The sequence below is a fragment of the Ostrea edulis genome, chromosome 4, assembly GCF_947568905.1.
Source record: "Ostrea edulis chromosome 4, xbOstEdul1.1, whole genome shotgun sequence".
Lineage (NCBI taxonomy): Eukaryota > Metazoa > Mollusca > Bivalvia > Ostreida > Ostreidae > Ostrea > Ostrea edulis.
This window is the reverse complement of record NC_079167.1, coordinates 56385186-56405382: the sequence shown is the minus strand read 5'-3', so window position 1 is coordinate 56405382 and position 20197 is coordinate 56385186. Positions and strand designations below refer to the sequence as shown.

The 20197-nt window shown below is 35.5% G+C and overlaps 1 protein-coding gene across 3 annotated transcripts; it reads right to left on the bottom strand.

Moving 5' to 3' along the window:
• Nucleotides 1-1799: 1799 nt before the first annotated feature.
• On the bottom strand, nucleotides 1800-20092 carry LOC125671539 (E3 SUMO-protein ligase ZNF451-like). 3 transcript variants are annotated; one of them, XM_048907311.2, is made up of 7 exons: nucleotides 20040-20092; nucleotides 16017-16103; nucleotides 8979-9105; nucleotides 8031-8452; nucleotides 2727-2925; nucleotides 2428-2633; nucleotides 1800-2082 (listed from the first exon to the last, which is right to left on the bottom strand). In XM_048907311.2, the coding sequence occupies exons 1-7, from the start codon at nucleotides 20040-20042 to the stop codon at nucleotides 1927-1929; spliced, it is 1200 nt and encodes a 399-aa protein (XP_048763268.1). In that variant the 5' UTR covers nucleotides 20043-20092; the 3' UTR covers nucleotides 1800-1926. The 3 variants fall into 3 exon arrangements, with proteins under 3 accessions (XP_048763268.1, XP_048763267.1, XP_048763269.1); XM_048907310.2 differs by lacking the exon at nucleotides 20040-20092 and adding an exon at nucleotides 17746-17874; XM_048907312.2 differs by lacking the exon at nucleotides 20040-20092 and adding an exon at nucleotides 16413-16970.
• Between the last annotated feature and the right edge of the window lie 105 nt (nucleotides 20093-20197).

Genomic DNA, 20197 nt, shown 5'->3' with positions numbered 1-20197 from the left:
AATGAAAGAACATTTAGCCAAGAATTCTGTGAAACAAGCAATTGATAAAAACGACAAAGGACAATCGCTCAAGAAAGACAACAGACATTTTCATAAACGTTCAAAGAGTCCAGCTGAAACCAAAGATTCTAAACACTGGTCAAAAGTTCGAACAATGACCAAAGCTGGATTTTTCAGTGCCGCCAAGATTATAGCCCACCCACCATCCGTCAACAGGACGCATGCTGCTAAAAGTGATGCTTTCCCAACAAACAAAAGTGACAGACGCAACATACAGGACAACAGTCCCCCAGTTTCTGCAAGACAGTCCAACACGTGCAACGAAAAATTTACTCGTGCCAAGTCTGCATTTCAGAAGGACAGGTCTTGGAAACCTTTAAGGAATGAAGTAATTGTGGACAAGGCATTAAAGGGTATTCTTAAAGAGAAATATTGTCCAAGTGGAACGCAGACAACCAATATCAAATACATAGATATTGCATCAGGGAAACAGATTGTTTTTAAAGATCTTGTAAGGTCTCGTAGGATCTCCTCTGCTTCTGATTCCTCAAGATCTACCTTTAATGACGTGGATGGACATCCAAAGACCTCATACACTGTAGGACAGGAGTCCAAATTCATCAACACAGTGAATATTATTCAAAAGTTTGATGTGCCAAAGAAAGAACTCCAAAGTTTGAATATGAAGAAAATGTCACCATTCAAGTATGTGTACGTTCTCAGCAAATGTCTTCCACAATTTATATGTAAAAACTATAGACCCACATCAATTCCATCAGAAAATGACCCCATCTATAACCAAAGACTACATGAAAACCGACCTCCTTCATCTCGCCCATCAACTCCTGCATCTCCTACCAATGGAATGCCAACCACACCTGACACCACGTTAGAACAGAACCTTGTCAGTGCCTGAATTGTTGTTTATTTACTATGTTGAATACATAAATTCTGTATGAATTCTACTGGATGAGTGTTATTTTCTGTATTGTGGCACTACCATGAAGCACATGCAGATCCAGAGGTGGTGGAGCCTCCATTCCCCCCCTCCCCCCCTCCAAGATTGGTTTTAAAATACACTTCTTTTTTGCATATTTTTATGAAATTCAATCATAAATTTTAAATGTTGGACCAAACAACAGATTGGATCTTTCCACCCCGAATAAAATTTGTTTGAGATGGATATTGAAAATAGGAAGATACAAAAATATTACAACAGCATCAACTTTAATACAGTGTCAGAGATATTGCTTTCTTTTAAAGGGACTGATTCACGATTTTACCCAAAATTTTGTTTTTCACTTTTAATGAATAAAATCTACTGTCTAATGTGTTTGAAAGATTTCACATGAAAATTCAGGTTATACATCATCACAGAAGCTCATTTTAGAGAGTTTATTATTTGTTTTGTAAACAAAGATTGCGGTATGCTATTGTTTACGAAATTTTCAAAAGAAATGGATATCGATCAAAGTATTATTTTATCTTTCATATTTCAAGCATTTTTTAGGTGAAATGTGTCATCTAAAAGTTAAAATTTGTGACTATGCAAAATTAAGATGCATTATATTACAAAATCAATATTTTACTTCTTTGTTTGTTTACCTAAAAAGACTCGAGTCTTTGTTTACATAACACATATTTAAGGCTAAAATATTGCTTTCATTCTTGCATTCAGAAGGTCAAAATTTTGGCTGTCAACATTAAATGATTTATATTTCTAATGTTTAACATCAAAAATGAAAAATATTTTTATCAAAAAATCGTGAACCAGTCCCTTTAAAAGAGAAATACTAAACACAAGAGTCTGATGTTTTAATGTTAGGTCTGAAGGTTTAATGAAGGTATAAAATATACAAAATTCACATAGGCTCATTCAGATGATGGCTTTGAACAATCAGTTTGGGCCAACTTGATTCATTCACCCTACTCCAAAAGTCTGCATAAAACATTTACAAAGTTAGAAAAAGTCTCCATTTCCTGTTTATCTCTCTCAATCTTGGAGTCCACATTTTCATACTTTGATAGAATCTCTGTGAAATTTGAGATGTGTTCTGTCAGGTACTCTGAAAACACTTCCTCCTACAAATAAAAGGTTAACGTTTCATCTGCTCTTTTGTTTATAGCTATTTATAAATTGCCTTACTTTCTCGTTAAGAATCGTATCATGTCTTCTATTTTTAAAAAGAATACATGTCTTGGTGTTGGTATTATGGGGTATATAGACAATGGAAGCAAGGGGTAATTTGTATAAGTTTATACATCACTCATAATACATTTACTACGTATATTTTGCAATAGATAGGTTTTTATGTCAAGTTGAAAGGTCAATCCTTTTTATCAAGAAATAGATACACTAAAACAACACAAGAAAAAAATACACTGAAACAAAACACAAGACGGTTGTGAACATTTCCTCTTCCTTACCTTTGACAAATTTGATCTTGCAGTAAGTATATGGCTTTGGTCCGTTACAGAAACATGATCCTGAAGACTTGCATTATCAGATATCTCAACCTCACAGTCTATACAGGAGATACTATATGGACATGACTTGCACCTTGTTGTGAAGTCATCAATAAAGGTCTTTGACACAGGGCATGGCTTAATGGACTGCTGGCTTTCCAAATCATCTTCAGAAGAAAGAAAAGAATGTGAATTACGTACTATATATGCAAAAATGCAAATTACAGTTCATAATACGTGTAGTTACTAGCCAAAGAAACCTTTGAATGGGAATTTGATGATGCCTGTGGTTCCTTTTTGGATGCTGGCTTCACAACTTTCGAAGGAAGAGAAGACACTGAGAGTTTTGGGACAAAGATACCCTGCTACAGCCAGGAGTTTGGGGCTGGAGCAGAAACCTTCCACAGAGGAAGAACTAGGCCCCTCCATTCTCTGATGATGCTCCCAGTTTTTTCTGCTCTGAAATGTTGAAATTATTTTAAACGGATACATAAAAACATCATAAATTTTGCTGTACATACACAAATTGATATACATGTATACACCTATATAATTGTTTCATGTTCTGATGATTTTTCATTGTTAATTTTTTGTATAAAAAACAAGAACAATGCTGACATTGCAAATATAGTCATCCAAGATATCTAATAGAAATGAAGTAGGCCTACATGTATTAATCAAAGAAAAGATTAACATTCAAATACGTCCTTGCTCTAACAAAGTTCACTTTCTCTATTATCAGAGAGTATAAATTGTTACATTGTAGTTCCCAGATGGCTAAGTTAATTATCAAATTAAAAAAGATTTCATGCTAATTAAGTATAACTTGAGAAGCAACACAATTGCTTTTCAACAACACAGTGGAAGATGTACACAAGTTTGATTGAACTCTGGGCCTAGTTAGTCCTCTTTTTCATCTTTCCCACATGGCGCTGATGGATGAACAAACAGCAGACAGACACATAGAAACAATGCACCACATCATTATACAGGTACAACCTGTCGATAATGGCTGAATATGTGTATTAGGTTTGATTATCCTAACTTTATCATTAGGTCACCTGAATTCATTCAGGTGACCTATTGCTATCTGTTTTTGTCCGTCGTCGTGCGTTAATATTTGAACATTTTCAGCTTCTTCTCTGAAACCCCTGAACCAATTTCAACCAATTTTGGCATATAGCATCTGTGGGTGGAGGGGAACAAAAATTGTGAAATTCGTGGTCCCTGCCCCCCTGGGGCCTGAGGGGTGGGGCAAAAACCATCAAAATGAGTGTAATTTTAAAAAATCTTCTTCTTTACTCCTGGACATCAAGAAGCCAAACTGTGGGCATAATTATAATGAACGTTGAGCCCTCTACCAAAATTGTGAAATTCATGGCCCCTGGGGCAGGGGTTCTTGTGTTAGGGTGGGGCTCTATTGGTCATATAGTGAAAATGTAGAAATTCTTTGAAAATCTTCTTCTCTGTCTCTGGGTATTAAGTAGACAAACTAATAGCATGGTAATGATGAGCAAGGATGCCTCTTTATACCTCCCTGCAACAAGTTGTGGGGGGGGGGGGGGGGGGGGGGGTATACTGGAATCGGGTTGTCCGTCCGTCCGTCTGTAGACGCAATGGTTTCCGGGCTCTAAAGCATTATCCTTTCCACCTACCGTCACCATATCATATATATGGACTACCCATGGGATGAAGATGTTCCCTATCGATTTTGGGGTCAAAAGGTCAAAGGTCATGCACACTGGACATCGAAGTAGCAACACTCAGAAAAGAGGTAGTTTATACCTATAACAACACCCTTTTGGAGATTGGGGTAAGCGGGGGGTATTCTTAGTGAGCATTGCTCACAGTACCTCTTGTTAAAAATTGTGAAATTAATGGCCCCTGGATCAGGGGTTCTGGTGCTAGGGTGGGGCTCTATAAGTCATATAGTGAAAATGCATTATTTCTTTGAAAATCTTCCTCTCTGTCCTTGGGTATTAAGTAGACAAACCAATAGCATGGTTATGATGAGCAAGGATGCCTCTTTCAAAATTGTGAAATTCATGGCCCCTGGGTCAGGGGTTCTGGTATTAGGGTGGGGCCCTATTGATCATATAGTGAAAATGCATTTTATTTCTTTGAAAATCTTCTCCTCTGCTGCTGGGTATTAAGTAGACAAACTAATAGTATGATAATGATGATCAAGGATGCTTCTTTCAAAACTGAAATTTATGGCCCCTGGGTCAGGGGTTCTGGTGCAAAGGCGGGGCTGACCACATAGCTATTCAATGTTTCTTCCATCCAAAAGTAAAATTCTTATATTTAAACACAAACCTAATTCAAACATTGGAAGGTTGTTACATGATACTCAGGTGACCTATAAGGCCCCTGGGCCTCTAGTTACAGTTTCCATCTTGTTTTGTGCCTTTAAAATCACTAATGCAAGTTTGATCTTAACCTTTCATCTATGACCAAGAAAAATGATGGGCTTCTTCCTCTAATCATTAAAAACGTGTGCATCCTAGCCAAGAAGTATTTTTTTTATCTGACCTACAAGGTGCTGACAGATGCAAAGACAGACAAACTGCACCAATCCGAAGTAAGACAGGTCTATGACAGGTGTATAAGATAGATCAGTGGTGGGATGCACTTTGTGTGCTTCTCCGGTGTACAATAATGGATGGATATAGATTTTCATTTTCCAAAATGGTATCATAAATTAAAGCTCTTGTACCAGAGCCAAAGCATAAATTTTGCCAATTAACAATTATAGAATGTCACCCTCTTCAAATCCATTGCTGTGTTTTAAATTTACTGTGTTTCATAGTATGTCCCACAGCTTCTACCCAGGTCACACAAACCATAAACCCAATTCTATCAACAACATAAGGGGGAGGGGCACGGGTGGTCTGGAAGGGATTGAAGCTTAAGTAAAATTGTATCCAAAGGGATATTGTGTATAAACACCTCCTCCTATCTGGATATAAATATCCCCTATTAACAGTTTGTCATAATAAGATAATGTTGTGTAGTACATATATACTTAACAAACAAAGAGATTAAAGAATGTTAGGCTAAATTTATCCATTTTATTTTTCTACATTGTATTATTGAACTTTTCATTGTGAACTATTGCTCTTGAATCAACCTGTGCCTTTAATTAGTGTAAGCCATACAAATCCCAACAGTACAATTACTGAGATATCAATACCTTGACCCATTTTCATGGCATTTCTTGCATATTAAAACTTAACATCACAAATGCTTGTATTTCACATACGTGTGGCCGTGGAGCAAGTGATCTAACCATAAAAGATCTAGATTATCACTTAATTAATCCTAATCAGTAATGTTCTTATCCAAATCAATATAGCAACTATAACTGGGAACACACTAACTGCCCAAACACGCAGGCTAATCCACTTGGGAAAGAAAGTCCTTTAATAGGCGATTAGTTATTTTAAAAGGAGCAAGCTTTGTCTACAACTCTCCCAAAGGCATATACAGTGCCTTTATCTCCTAAATGCACTTGATGGTATTTTAAAAATGACTTAAATGTTGTTAAGTGTGCTAATTAGAATGAACTGTGGATAGCACCAATCTTATTAGATGTGCTGTTCCCAGTTACTCCTTAGGATGGTATATGGTATGTCACCTTCAAAACATCGAACCTTTCTCCAAATATTTGTTTGTATCATACAATAAAATATGTTCAAAACAACCTTTATGAATCATCCCTTCATTCTTTAATTGTTTGACCTCCCGTGCGAGCATAAATTAGACTTGTGCGTGTATTACAAGAGCTCTGATACAGGTTTAGTGGTTACAACAAAGTCTGCTAAAGAATATGCATGTCACGTAAGTGGGTGGTTTATTGTCAAACATCCTAATAGATGGATGGATGGACAGACAAATTCCACAAATACTTAAAAGTAATAATTGTTTATGTGTACACCATGCTTTGAAAGGAATGCTTAGATGACATTTGAAATTAATTACTCTGTAATCTTTCAACTCATATATATATATATATATATATATATATATATATATATATATATATATATAAAAGGCAAAATGACAAGAAATTCATGCAGACAAATTCTCTAAAACATCTTTTAACAAAATGTGTTTGTGAAATAGTGATACGAAAACAACGGTCTTGTCACAAGGAATACACATGTGAAATATGCAAGCCTCATCACCATCCATTCAAATGTAATGGCCAAGGTTAAAGCTTTTGTGGATAAACAGACAGACCAAAACCTACATGCCCTCAAATCTCCAATTAAACAAGATGCCCATGGGCCACATCGCTCACCTGAGTCACACTTGGCTCATATTTAAGGATTTTCCCTATATATTCACATGTAAAACTTTGATCCCTATTGTGGCCACAACCTACTCCCTGGGGCCATGATTTTTTCAAAATTGGAATGTGGACTATGTCAGGAAGCTTTCATGTGAATGTAAAACTTATACGGTACCAATTTTGATGCACCAGATACGCATTTTGACAAATAATGTCTCTTCAGTGATGCTCAACCATCATGTTTGAAATTCGAAATAACAATAAACTTGTAAGAGCTATTTTAAGGGAAAAACAGAGTGCCAAAAAACTGGAGTCAAATTCGTCTAAAGATAAGAGCTATGCATGAGGGAGATAATTCTTAATATTGAAATGAATTTCTAAATTTTAACCATAGCAATTTAATATACACCCGTATTTTCAAGCTAGTAACGAAATACTTAGCTACTGGGCTGCAGAGACCCTCGGGACTAACAGTCCACCAGCAGAAGCCTCAACCCAGGGGTTATAAAACTTATACGGTACCAATGAACGTAAATGTGAATGTAAACTTTTCTGGCCCAGTGATTTTTCAGAAGAAGATTTTTAATGATTTTCCCTATATATTTGTATGTAAAACTTTGATCCCCTATTGTGGCCCCATCCTATCCTCAGGGGCCATGATTTGAACAAATTTCAATCTGCACTATGTTAGGAAGCTTTCATGTAAATTTCCACTTTCTTGGCCCAGTAGGTTTTGAGAAGAATATTTTCCCTATATATTTCTATGTAAACCTTTGACCCCCCCCCCACCCCCCCCCCTTGTGGCCCCATCCTGCCCCCGGGGGCCATGATTTTAACCAACTTGAATCTGCAATATGTCAGGAAGCTTTCATGTAATTAAAATATCAGCTTTTCTGGCCCAGTGGTTCTTGAGAAGAAGATTTTTAAATGACCCCACCCTATATTTGCATTTTTGTGATCATTTTCCCTTTGAAAGGGACATGGCCCTTTATTTGAACAAACTTGAAAGCCCTTTACCCAAGGATGCTTTTGGCCAAGTTTGGTTGAAATTGGGCTAGTGGTTCTGGAGAAGTCAAAAATGTAAAAAAAAAAATTACAGACAGACGACGGACAACAGGCGATCAGAAAAGCTCACTTGAGCTTCCAGCTCAGGTGAGCTAAAAAATAATGCATGGGGCACAAAAAGATGCATGGAAGCATCATTGCAAATAATTCAAAATAAGATGAAGTCTAAAATTGCAATCTGGCTTCATGTATGTTAGATACTGACCCTGAAGCATGCTCTGCAGTTGGTACAGACATACTCCTGTGTTACTGTCAGAGCTCCGTTGGGATTCTCCAAGCAAGGGTTAATGGGAGAATGGTCAAAATCTTCCATGTGCTGCTGCAACTGATCTCTGGAAGTGAACCTAACTTCACAGTACAGAACGGGACAGACTAGAAGTTCATCATTCCCAATCATCACCACCTCCTCAGCGGGATCATCCAGTGAATTAACTGGGACAGCGGTGTTTGCAGAGGGGACTAATGTTTCTTGCTTGTTTCCTAATACTGTACCAGCCCTGTTCTTTTGTAGGACAGGACTGAAAGGCTTTTTTCTGGAATTGGATATTTTGCCATAGGGGGAAAATCTATCTTCAATTCTCTGTTTTTCTCTTTTGTCCTTCGTAATCCATTTCTTCTCTACGTCACCTTCACATGAAAAGTTTTTTGAATACAGAGAAGCCAAAAAATATATATAAATAAAGAATACATATATATGTAGATTTTTGTTAATAATTTCTTAATGAAGTAGAGAACATTTGGATTTATAGGCACAACTTGCCTGGTGTTCAGTCTTATTCATTGTATCAAAAATTATGTTCTATAAAATCAGTAAAACATTTTTTATATCATTTAAAATAATTTCTTCAAATTGATGTTTCGAAATCCAGTTTTCTTTGGAGTACGCAATGTCATTTCATTCTGTTGATACCTAGCTTGAATAATATTGAATTACTGTTTATATCAAGATTACATTTTTTTTCCAGGATGAGCGAGTGTGTGATATTGTTGTAATATACTGGCATATATATGAGTGAGTGTGTGATAGCGTTGTATTATACTGGTATACATATGAGCGAGTGTGCGGTATTGTTGTAATATACTGGTGTACGTGTGTGTGTATATATATATATATATATATGCATGCTGCACTACTGCTTTCTCCATTACATACCATGCTTTCGTGACCATGTTCCCACTACAAATTTGGCACGTGCCATTTCTTGAGAATCCACAACATTTTGCTTCAGATACTGACTGTGGGCTAGTTCTACTTCTCTCTGGCATTTCTTTTTCTCTAACTACAATTAAAAACATCTACTCAATTTTGAGGACACATGCTGCAAACAAAAATATCAATGCATGATTAGGTATGTATTTTTAGTATATACTGTTCTCATCAAAATATTTGATGGGTGACAATCTTTGCAAATTTTCTGATGACAGACAAATTGCAAAATGAATCCCCACACAAATCATTTGTAGATTTGACAGTTTCTTTGTCTTTACTGCTGCACATCTTGGAAAATATGCCAGAAAAGTACTCGCAAGTTCATAACGTAAGGTAAAGAAAATTAAACGTGTTCTATTACATACTTTTCAGAAATAAGGTAGGTAGGTCAGATATATTTTTGGTGAAAGAAGTACAAGAAAGGTCTATAACTCCAGTGGATATTTGATGGTAAATAAAAAACATGCACTCCTCTATGATATTGAAATTTCATGTAATTGTCACTCGTGCATGATGCCGTCCATACTTAACAATGGCATCAACATTTCAGGGGTAACAATGGGCAAATGAATTATAATTCTGATAATTGGATCCTGAGCTTAAGAAAATTAGGGTCAGGGATTGAAAAGTAGGGTAGGTCGGGAAACCGGAACCACACAATTATTTTTTTTATGCCCATTAAGTTCACTGAAAAACATCTATTTGTTACACAATTTCAATCTCTATGTTTTGGTTTCCATCTACTCTAAAATTCTACGATTTGTAGGATACTTGCATGGTTGCCTGTTAGTGTTAAAAAATATCCAAAAGCATACACAAACAAGAGGTCAATGGGCCACATGAGGATATGATGGTGCAGAAAACCCACGAATACCGGCTAACTCGCTGTGTATTTCCTTGCCTGTTTTAACTTTTTTAAAAATATAAGTACTGAACAAGATGTTTGTAAAACACATATGCCCCCATGGTGCAAAATTGAAAAGGGTTATACACACACATAATTTAATTGATAGTAGTATCATTAATTCAAAATATTGAGCAGACAATATCTTCCTATGTCAAGAGTGAATTGACCATGCGACCTAAAAATCAATAGGGGTCATCTACTCCTTATGCTGTACCAGTGTACCAAGTTTGGTGTCAATCAAGCAAATAATTCTTAAAATATAGGAGACAATATATTACAATGTCCAGTTCAACTATTGACTTTTGACCTCAAAATCAATATGGGTCATCTTCTCCTGAAGATGTACCAGTGTACTAAATTTGATGTCTGTAAAGCAAAGGGGTTATCAAGATATTGAGTGGACAGTATATTATATGTCCAGTTCCCTTGACCTTTGACCATGTGACCTCAAAATCAATAAGAGTCATCTTCTCCTGAATATACACCAGTGTACTAAGTTTGATGTCTGTCAGCAAAGGGTTCTCAAGATATTGAGTGGACAGTATATTCCAATGTCCATGTTAACCATTGACCTTTAAACATGTGACCTCAAAATCAATAGGGATCATCTTCTATAATAATAATAAAGCCTCTTCTCCTGAGGATGTACCAGTGTACCAAGTTTGCTGTATGTCAAGCAAAGGGTTCTCAAGATATTGAACGGACATTAAATTCCTATGTCCAGTTTGACCCTTGACCTTTGACCATGTGAACTCAAAATCAATAAGGGATCATCTTCTCCTGAGGATGTACCAGTGTACCAAGTTTGATGTCTGTCAAGCAAAGGGTTCTCAAGATATTGAACGGACATTAAATTCCTATGTCCAGTTTGACCCTTGACCTTTGACCATGTGAACTCAAAATCAATAAGGGATCATCTTCTCCTGAGGATGTACCAGTGTACCAAGTTTGATGTCTGTCAAGCAAAGGTTCTCAAGATATTGAACGGACATTATATTCCTATGTCTAGTTTGACCCTTGACCTTTGACCATGTGAACTCAAAATCAATAGGGGTCATCTTTTCCTGAAGAAGTACCAGTGTACCAAGTTTGATGTCTGTCAAGCAAAGGGTTCTCAAGATATTGAGCAGACAGTATATTCCAATGTCCAGGTTAACCCTTGACCTTTAAACATGTGACCTCAAAATCAATAGGGATCATCTTCTCCTGAGGATGTACCAGTGTACCAAGTTTGATGTCTGTCAAGCAAAGGGTTCTCAAGATATTGAACGGACATTATATTCCTATGTCCAGTTTGACCCTTGACCTTTGACCATGTGAACTCAAAATCAATAGAGGTCATCTTCTCCTGAAGATATACCAGTGTACTAAGTTTGATGTTTGTCAAGCAAAGGGTTCTCAAGATATTGAGCGGACATTATATTCCTATGTCTAGTTTGACCCTTGACCATGTGACCTCAAAATCAATAGGGGTCATTTTCTCCTGAAGATGTACTGGTGTACAAAGTTTGATGTCTGTCAAGCAAAGGGTTCTCTAGACATTGAATGGTCAGTATATTCCTATGTCCAGTTTGATCCTTGACCTTTGACCATATGACCTCAACATCAATAGGGATCGTCTGTCTACTCCTTAGGATGTACCAGTGTGCCAAGTTTGATGTCTTTCAAGCAAAGGGTTCTCAAGATATTGAGCAGACATTATATTCCTATGTCCAGAGTACCGTATATACTCGCCTATAAGTCGGAGTTTTGGGAGTCAATTTTTGGTCCAAAACTCTATGTCTGACTACCACACAAATGATTATTGTTCACAAATATCTAGACATATTGTATTGTTTATGTATTTTAAAATTATGTATAAAGTACAAGTTTTTACATATTTTTATCTAGTTAGAAATTATTTACATACCGGTAACTGATACTTTCAATTCAACTAAATCTATCGTTTATCGATAAAATTGAATTACGAACCCGATTTAATATTGAAATATTCATATGTATACCGGCTGAAATATATTTCATAAAAGATTGAATATTGTTAACAGATAATTTAGATCATCATTCTTGACTCTTAAAAACTTTATTTTTGATACAATGAATTATATCGGAATCCCACAATAGCAGTTTTCGCGAGGCGCGTGCTTTAAGTAAACATGGTGCCAGGTACTGCTTAGGTAAACAAGGGATCATTGTCCATAATAGATCAAGGGTTGCGTTTAAACCCATAACAGATATGGCTTGGATATTGAGAACCTCATAATTATTAATTTCTCAAAATATTTTTTGAAACATAGGTAAAAACACTAGAGCATTGACTTGAAATTGCAACCGATTCTGACAAAAATTTGTACCGACTTATAAGCGGGTCAATGGCAAATTCCTACAAAAATAATCTTTAAAATACAACCGACTTATAGGCAAGTATATACGGTAGATTGACCCTTGACCTTTTGACCTGAAAAACAGTAGGGGTCCTCTTCTACTCATAACCAACCCACATATAAAATATCATTATCATCAAGTGAATGGTTCTCAAGATATTGAGCGGACAACATGTGGTCTACCGACCGACCAACCGACAGGTGCACACCAATATGCCCCTCTGCTTTGAAGGGGGACATAATTATAGCACGGTACTCAACTTTAGATGAAAAGCATGCCTTTGTATCACTAGCCATGTTTGACATTCAATATCTTATTAAAGAATGACTCGATACACGTGAAATTTTGTACCCAGGTATAAAACATGTATTGAAACAAGGCATGGAAATCGTGACCGTCTCGGTCAATCAGAAATGGGATAGGCTGTTTACTTATTGACTCGCCCTCGTACACTAAATGAAGATGCTTGCATATTAATATGACTAATCATGGCTCTGCTGTTCCTGAGAAGGTTTTTAATAATTTATATCATACATCATTGTAATTGCAATATCTTCAATATCTTTACATTGCATGTTTGTACCACTGTACATGCAAGTATATTCTTATTCAATCTATCTTGCCAGGAACTTTCTATACTGTTTGCATTAATGGAGTACTAGTACTCATATTACATTGTAAAAATTCAATTTAATTCTATGGAGAAGAACTAATTCCTTAAAGCAAAGCAAAAATTTTATCCCTCTCATTCTTCATAACAAATATTTTGATATTAAAAGGAATTGAACCATATTAGTCTTTAATAACGGTTTGTCTGTCTACAAATTTTTATGACTGAGTTCCTATCTAAACAATTTACATGTTCACATTACAAGTACAATAATACAAAATCAACTAGAGCAAAGCTCGTTGCAAAGTAACGAGAGGTCTTCCGTCGGAGCTGTGTGACATAAAAACCTTGAACTTTGAATAAAGGTTTACTATAAATTTTTATCGTAAGGTGTTAATAAATTTATACTATTCAAGTACATGCGTGTATGATCTCATTCCACGAATCAGTCTTTTGAGGCGCATGTAACGTGTTCTCTTCCGTTTACGGGATCCCTCAGTTACTAAACTGAGACCGAGACTCTATAATGATGTTTACTTATATATAAAACTAATAATCGCCTGCCAAAATATACAAATACGGCGAAACGAGTTCCTCTCGTGAAAATAAAATGATTACCCTAAATTACTTAACTAACTAACCACTAATAAAAATCACTATCAAAATAATCAACTAAGATCAACCAACTATATACAAAATGTTACTTTAAAAAAATATTACTCAACGGATGAGCAAAACCTCCTGCCTTAAAAGGTGAAATGAGTGCTCAACAAATGAGTACTCAGCTACTCAGCACTTTTATTTTATAACGATAAACACTATATATGTCCACTAAGGACTAGTCGAGCTATTCCCGCGAGAGTAAGGATACTTTATCCACGTTCTCTTATGGGAAACTGTCGGCTTACCTAAAATCTTCTCGCAGCAACTTTACACTTCGAAAGCCAAACTAACACTGAAAGTGCTGACGCTAGCGGGATGACGTTTATATACCCTTATAGCGGAAGTCAAGGTCACATGCCAACTAATGGCGCCAAATTCAAATTTAATAACACTATTTACATTACACGCACGTGTATGTGGGATTAAATTCTTTCAGCATTTAACTTTTCAGTCCCAATAATGAAGAAAAAATTACTCTTTGAATTTATGAAATTTATGGCTAAGGACATACAATAAAGGTTTATTGCTGTTACCAATATTTTATCATACAACAAAATTATGATAGCATATAATATTCAGACTGAAGAGAATAATTCATCAAGTTTGAATTATTTATACATACAAATCAAATAAATTGCTCTCAAATCTTGAATATTTTATTAAACTTTAATATATATCTGCGTAAATACATGTAGGTATATTATGTACACTGTGCGCACAGAAGTCGCGTATGAATTTCACGCCAGGGGCACGTGCCGAAGTTACATAATTTGGACCAGGAGTTCTGAATCAATGTTTAATCAAAGTCATATCATTTGAAATGAGACTGGTCGGCCATGGGTTTCTGAATATTCTATATGCATGTTTAGATTTGGTTTAATCATGATTATAACCTATTGATTTCAAAACATGTTCAGAAATAATTCTTTATGTTTGTAAAATGTATCCATTTTCTTTTTCACAACGAAGAATTTGAGTAAAGCTTGTGTGTTCAGTTAAAGTAGTGTGAAATCACAGATCGCTAGTTCAGCAGCGATGAATCTCCGATATTAAACACACATTCAATTAGACATGATTGAGAAACAAACTGTATATTAAATTGTAGATTTTAAAAATGATGCCTGACTCAATGCTCTAGAGTTTTGAATTTAAAACAAATCAAACGTAAGACCAGGGACGTATAAACAAGTATATACATCCCCGGAAAGACTGAATTAATCGAAAAATCCAATATGATAAAAAACGCAACATTCTATGTTATATTTAGGACGACAATGTTTACTTTGTGTACATGCCCTGGTTCATATGCGATGGTTCCTCGAGGCGATTACGTAATTGTAAACAAAAACAAACCCCGCGGTGTATGTAAGATGCGTGTAGTTAATGACTGAGTTATTCTATGCTTGAAGGTTTGTTTCTTCAATTAAATATATTGTTGTTTTAATAACAAACGTAGAAGAGATAACCTTTTCCTCTTTTTTTCTTTGGAACGATTGTTTATATTAAAGCTACTAGATAATAAAAAAAGAAAGTTGTCGATAGATGATTTTTAAAGGAACCATAGATCACGTTAAAACCTTATTTTAAAAGAATGTTAGCATTTCATGAAGTCAGATTTATCAATTAAAGCAAGTTTATTTAAGTTATACGCATATTTTTCCCCATTCACCTACCTAATGATACGGTTACCTATTTGCGGGTCAAGCTTTTTACTCATATATAACACAATACTCGAGCAAAATATTATGTTTATGAGATCAATAAGATGTTAAAGAACAACTTTTCCAGCGAAAGCCATATCGAAATATTTACCGTTTTTGAGTTATAAAGCAAAAACTTTGAAGACCCCCAGATCCCTAATCTAAGGGGCCAGCCCCTTTTTAGGGATATCAAAAGAAAGCTCTTAACATTTTGCACAACTTTTGTTCTACACGTTTTAACAAAATATTTTTAGTTTAAAAGATACAAAGGAAAATATGTGTAATTATTTGTTCCTTTAGGCGTCCTAATTTTTTAACCCTGTCAACCACCATTTCGAATGCTGTAATCAAAAAACCAAAAACGATGTGCACAACTACAATGCTCCTACTTTTCATTTTCAATGCATTTTCTGCTCAAGCTTATACAGTCTCGGAGCCTTTGTCTGGAAACCAAAGCCCCTAAAATTTCATTCAAAGGGGAATAACTCGTGAACAGAAGGGAATTTCTGAAATGTAGTACATGATTTTAAAATTGTTCTGTAAAGTTTATAAACCCTGAAAATTTGAGCAAAATCCATGCAGAAATGAGCGAGATATAAAGCTTCAAAGTTAGCGTCTAGGAAAAAGAAAGAAAAAAAAGAATAATAAAAATAATCTTAACCAGCACAATCAGTAGAAGGTCTTCCGTTGTTACGGAAGACCTTAATTAAAGTTCTTACCTTCTTCTGCCTTTCCAAGAATTGTTGTTCAAATCGGGCTGTAACAGAGTCCAGAAAAGTTCGTGATGGACTACCATTGGAATCACACTGATCATGAAATATTCCATGAATATTAGCAATGTAAAGAATTTGTTTATACACAATAAACACTAATGAGGCCAAAATGAAATATGCATGTTTCCAGTTTCCCAACCCTATCTACTTTTTTGCTGCCAATCCTAAATTTTTTATTGACAATATATAAATGAATGGAACAAAAACCTGCATTTTTTTCCCTTTTCTTTTTCAAATTTCTCTAATTTACATTTTGACTACTATTGATCTTCAAAATGTTTGAAAAGTAATTGTAATAGATATATACATGTATTCAAACAGTATCAAAAATTGTTATTATACCTCAGTATGAGAATTCTATGCAACGCGTAATCTGATTGGTTTAGACAGTCACGTGCCTGGGATGACAAAACTTCATATCTCCCTCTCAGACATAACTCCTATCATATTTTATCCCTTGGGCAGCCTCGTACATTTTCCATAAATTCAACATCAAAGACGACGAAGTGTATTGTGATGTCACAATAAGTCTAGTCATTCTACTTCCATAGTTCGTAAGGCACAAAATATGTGGGTCTCTGATACACAGTTAAATCGCCTGGTTTGGGTTGATACAAAAACAAGCAAGTAAATCAGCATTCAAGGAGAATGGAATTACAAAAACTGGTTATCATATCACTGTATTTCGCTGTTTGTACCTTCTAATACGTTGACGGTGCGGTGTTACTGTTAGGGCAATCTCAGCTACATACATGTACAATGTATAGATGAGCGAACTCCAATCTCAAATGCAAATGCTTGTTTTGTTTCGGTATAAAAAACAATTTATTGCATGAATGTTCGAGAGATATGAAGATTTATTCACCTAAGATAAATCATATTCCCCTCGGGAAATATGATTTTTCTTGGGCGTATAAATCTTCATATCTTCCTCACTATCATGTAATAAATGTATAATATTTCAAATAAAATAAAATGTTTTACCTACTTAATTTTTGGGGGAGTGAAATAGGCAACACACATATTTTTTATTTTGGTCTAATTGGAAAAACTTCATAACTAATCATTGATGGGCCACATTGCTTGCCTGTGTCACCTTCGCCTATAATTAAAGATTTTCACTAAAACTTTTATCCCTATTGTGGCCCCAACCTACCCCTGGGGCCATGATTTTTACAAACTTAAATCTGCACCATGTCAGGAAGCTTTAATGTAAATGCAAAATTTTCTGGCCCAGTGGTTCTTGAGAAGATTTTAAAACATTTTCCCATTATATTTGTATGTAAAATTTTGATCCCCTATTGTGGCCCCACCCTACCCTCGAGGGGACATGATGTTAACAAACTTGAATCTGCACAATGTCAGGAAGATTTCATGTAAATGTTAACTTCTCTGGGCCAATGGTTCTTGAGAAGAAGATTCTTAAAGACTTTTCCTATATATTTGTATGTAAAACTTTGATCCCCTATTGTGGCCCCATCCTTAGTACCCCCTGGGGTTTTTGATTTGAACAAACTTGAATCTGCACTATGTCAGGAAACTTTCAAGTAAATTTGTACTTTTCTAGCCCAGTGGTTCTTGTGAAGATTTTTAAAGATTTTCCCTATATATTTGTAAATCTTTGATCCCCTATTGTGGCCCCAACCTACCCATGGAGATCATGATTTTAACATACTTGAATCTGCACCATGTCAGGAAGCTTTCAGGTAAATGTCAGCTCTTCTCGCCCAGTGGTTCTTGAGAAGAATTACCCCACCCTATTTTTGCATTTCTGTGATTATCTCCCCTTTGATTGGCCCTTCATTTGATCAAACTTGAAAGCCCTTTACCCAAGGATGCTTCTTGCCAGATTTGGTTGAAATTGGCCCAATGGTTCTGAAGAAGTCAAAAATGTGAAAAGTTTACAGGCAAAAGAACAGATGCCGGACAGGTGAGCTAAAAACCATTTATGATTTAATATTTTCAGTTTAAAATGATAGACAGATAAGCTGTTTGTTGACTGGGAAAGTTAGTATGCAGAACATCTTGGTAAATCAAATGATAAGTAAAATTGGATTAATTTGGAGATAACAGAGAAAGCATGTCCCAAGATGTGGGGCAATGTTTTGTTATTTTCCACTTGCAATAGCAAGATAACTTAAAAGATTTGAAGTATCATGGACATTGCTTGAAATTTTGTTAGATTGATCAGACTCAATGTGTGAGCAAACTATCCAGTATATATTTACATTCACTGAATGTTTTCTCCTATATTTCTTTTGAAATTGACATTGCTTTCATCTGCGACAATGAATACATGTTAGTTGCAAACTAGTTCGATTGGTTTTTTTTTTTAGTAACACCTGCCCGCATTATCATTACTAATATGGATTACCATCAAGGTTAAAGGGTACATTTGTTATTCCATTTAAAGTAACGAATGGGTCTATGATATGATATTTTAGTACATGTACTCAAATGTAGTTTATATTTGTTTTAAAACATAAATAATAACTATAAAATGTCTTTCTTTGATGTGGGTTATAATTTTTTTCTGCAATGCTTCCTACCTTCTTCATCTGATAAAATAACAAGCATTTTATTGTTTAAATGATAACAATGAGAAAATGTACCAATTTCAGGCAGATCTGCAGAAGACCCTATAGAGGAAAACATCACCTTGCAAATTGCCATCCATTGACTTGCTGAATTTAGTCACTTGCGTAGCTGATGTGTCATTTCATTGACAGATGCAGCCTATGTAAGACCTATTACTAGCACAAGATCAATTGAAAACTTAACATAAAAGAAAATATACCTACATTTTGTACCATTGACTGACATAGAGACTTTTTGCATAAAGAAATATATCAAAAATTATTTCCTTTCTTCAATATTTCAAACAGCATCCAACAATAAATAGTTATTGTATGCCAAGTAGACACAACTGCCTTGAAATTGATGAAAAGAAAGTAAATTTGTCACTAAGCAAAGATCTGAAAATGTGTAAAATGACTGTTATGTGTATTGAGTAATACTGCAAATCACTACAATGTACATCTTATGATCTCTTTAGACTGATAAATACATATAATGTACAAAAATAAATCATATGGTAAAGCTGAATAAGCAATTTTCAGACATGATTCTACAGAGAGATAGAAAAAGCGGAAAGGGGGGGGGGGGTGTCCTCCCCCAGCGGAGTATCCAGGGGGTTGGCCGAAAATGGATAGTTTGACTTTAATTTAAGAAGCTTTTCAGAAAATGGACTCTGAAGCAATTGTAAGGTTTTCAGTTTAAAAATAAAAATGGCAATAATATAATAGTAAGCAAGTATTGGTTTACGTTACCTGGTCTTGGAAGCTGTCACAATAGGGGACCAGTTAAGAGAAAAGCAGGCTGACGTAATCAGAATTGTGATTTAAACCCGGGACAGGCATGTTGAAAATGGGTTAAAAGCGAGTAAGTTTTGATTTCCTTGTGACGGTTTTGTGCATTGCTGTTAAATGTTTGAAAACAACTTGTCTATTGCGTAAATCTAGGCACATCTGAGTCGAAACGTCGGTCGAAGCATAAACCGTCACCGACTCTAGCATTTACACGTTTTCCAGAATCAAAACATGAATGCTTGCGAAGAGAAGTCGATGAAGGCTATGCCTCTAGACTTCTCTAAAGAGAATAGACAGGCCCCTAGCTGTGGTCTATCTAAAATACTCAAACTGCGACCACGGGAGTCGGTAGTTTTATCTGTAAAGGTCTACCATATAAACAACAATCACTGAGGTACAGTGTAGACCTACAAGTTTACAGATAAATCATAAAACTGCCGAATCCTGTGCTGTGACTAGATTCCCATACGCGGCCCTGCATGCCTTTCAACGCTAAACCTTATGCAAATGCATACATTCTAAATATAGAATGTAATTACAAAATAGGGTTAATGCAATGATCTAAATAATGTGGTAAATCATTCATAAAACTTAAATTTACCATATTGAATTTTCCGTGTGACACTCCTCTTGACACTTGGCGCTCTTTTCTAATGTTCGCCTCCTTATAAAGAAGAGTTCTACTGTATATTCTTTATGAGTGAAAAACAGTGCTGTGCTGTGTACCGAAGTGAAGTTTGATAAATTCTTACAATTGTC

Excerpts from the sequence above, each read along its gene's own strand:
- LOC125671539 (XM_048907310.2), bottom strand. Across the intron at positions 9,106-16,016 it reads TCTTGGAAAGGCAGAAGAAG|TTAGAGAAAAAGAAATGCCA; the intron begins GTAAGAACTTTA and ends TTTTAATTGTAG. Across the intron at positions 2,083-2,427 it reads CAAGATCAAATTTGTCAAAG|GAGGAAGTGTTTTCAGAGTA; the intron begins GTAAGGAAGAGG and ends TTTTATTTGTAG.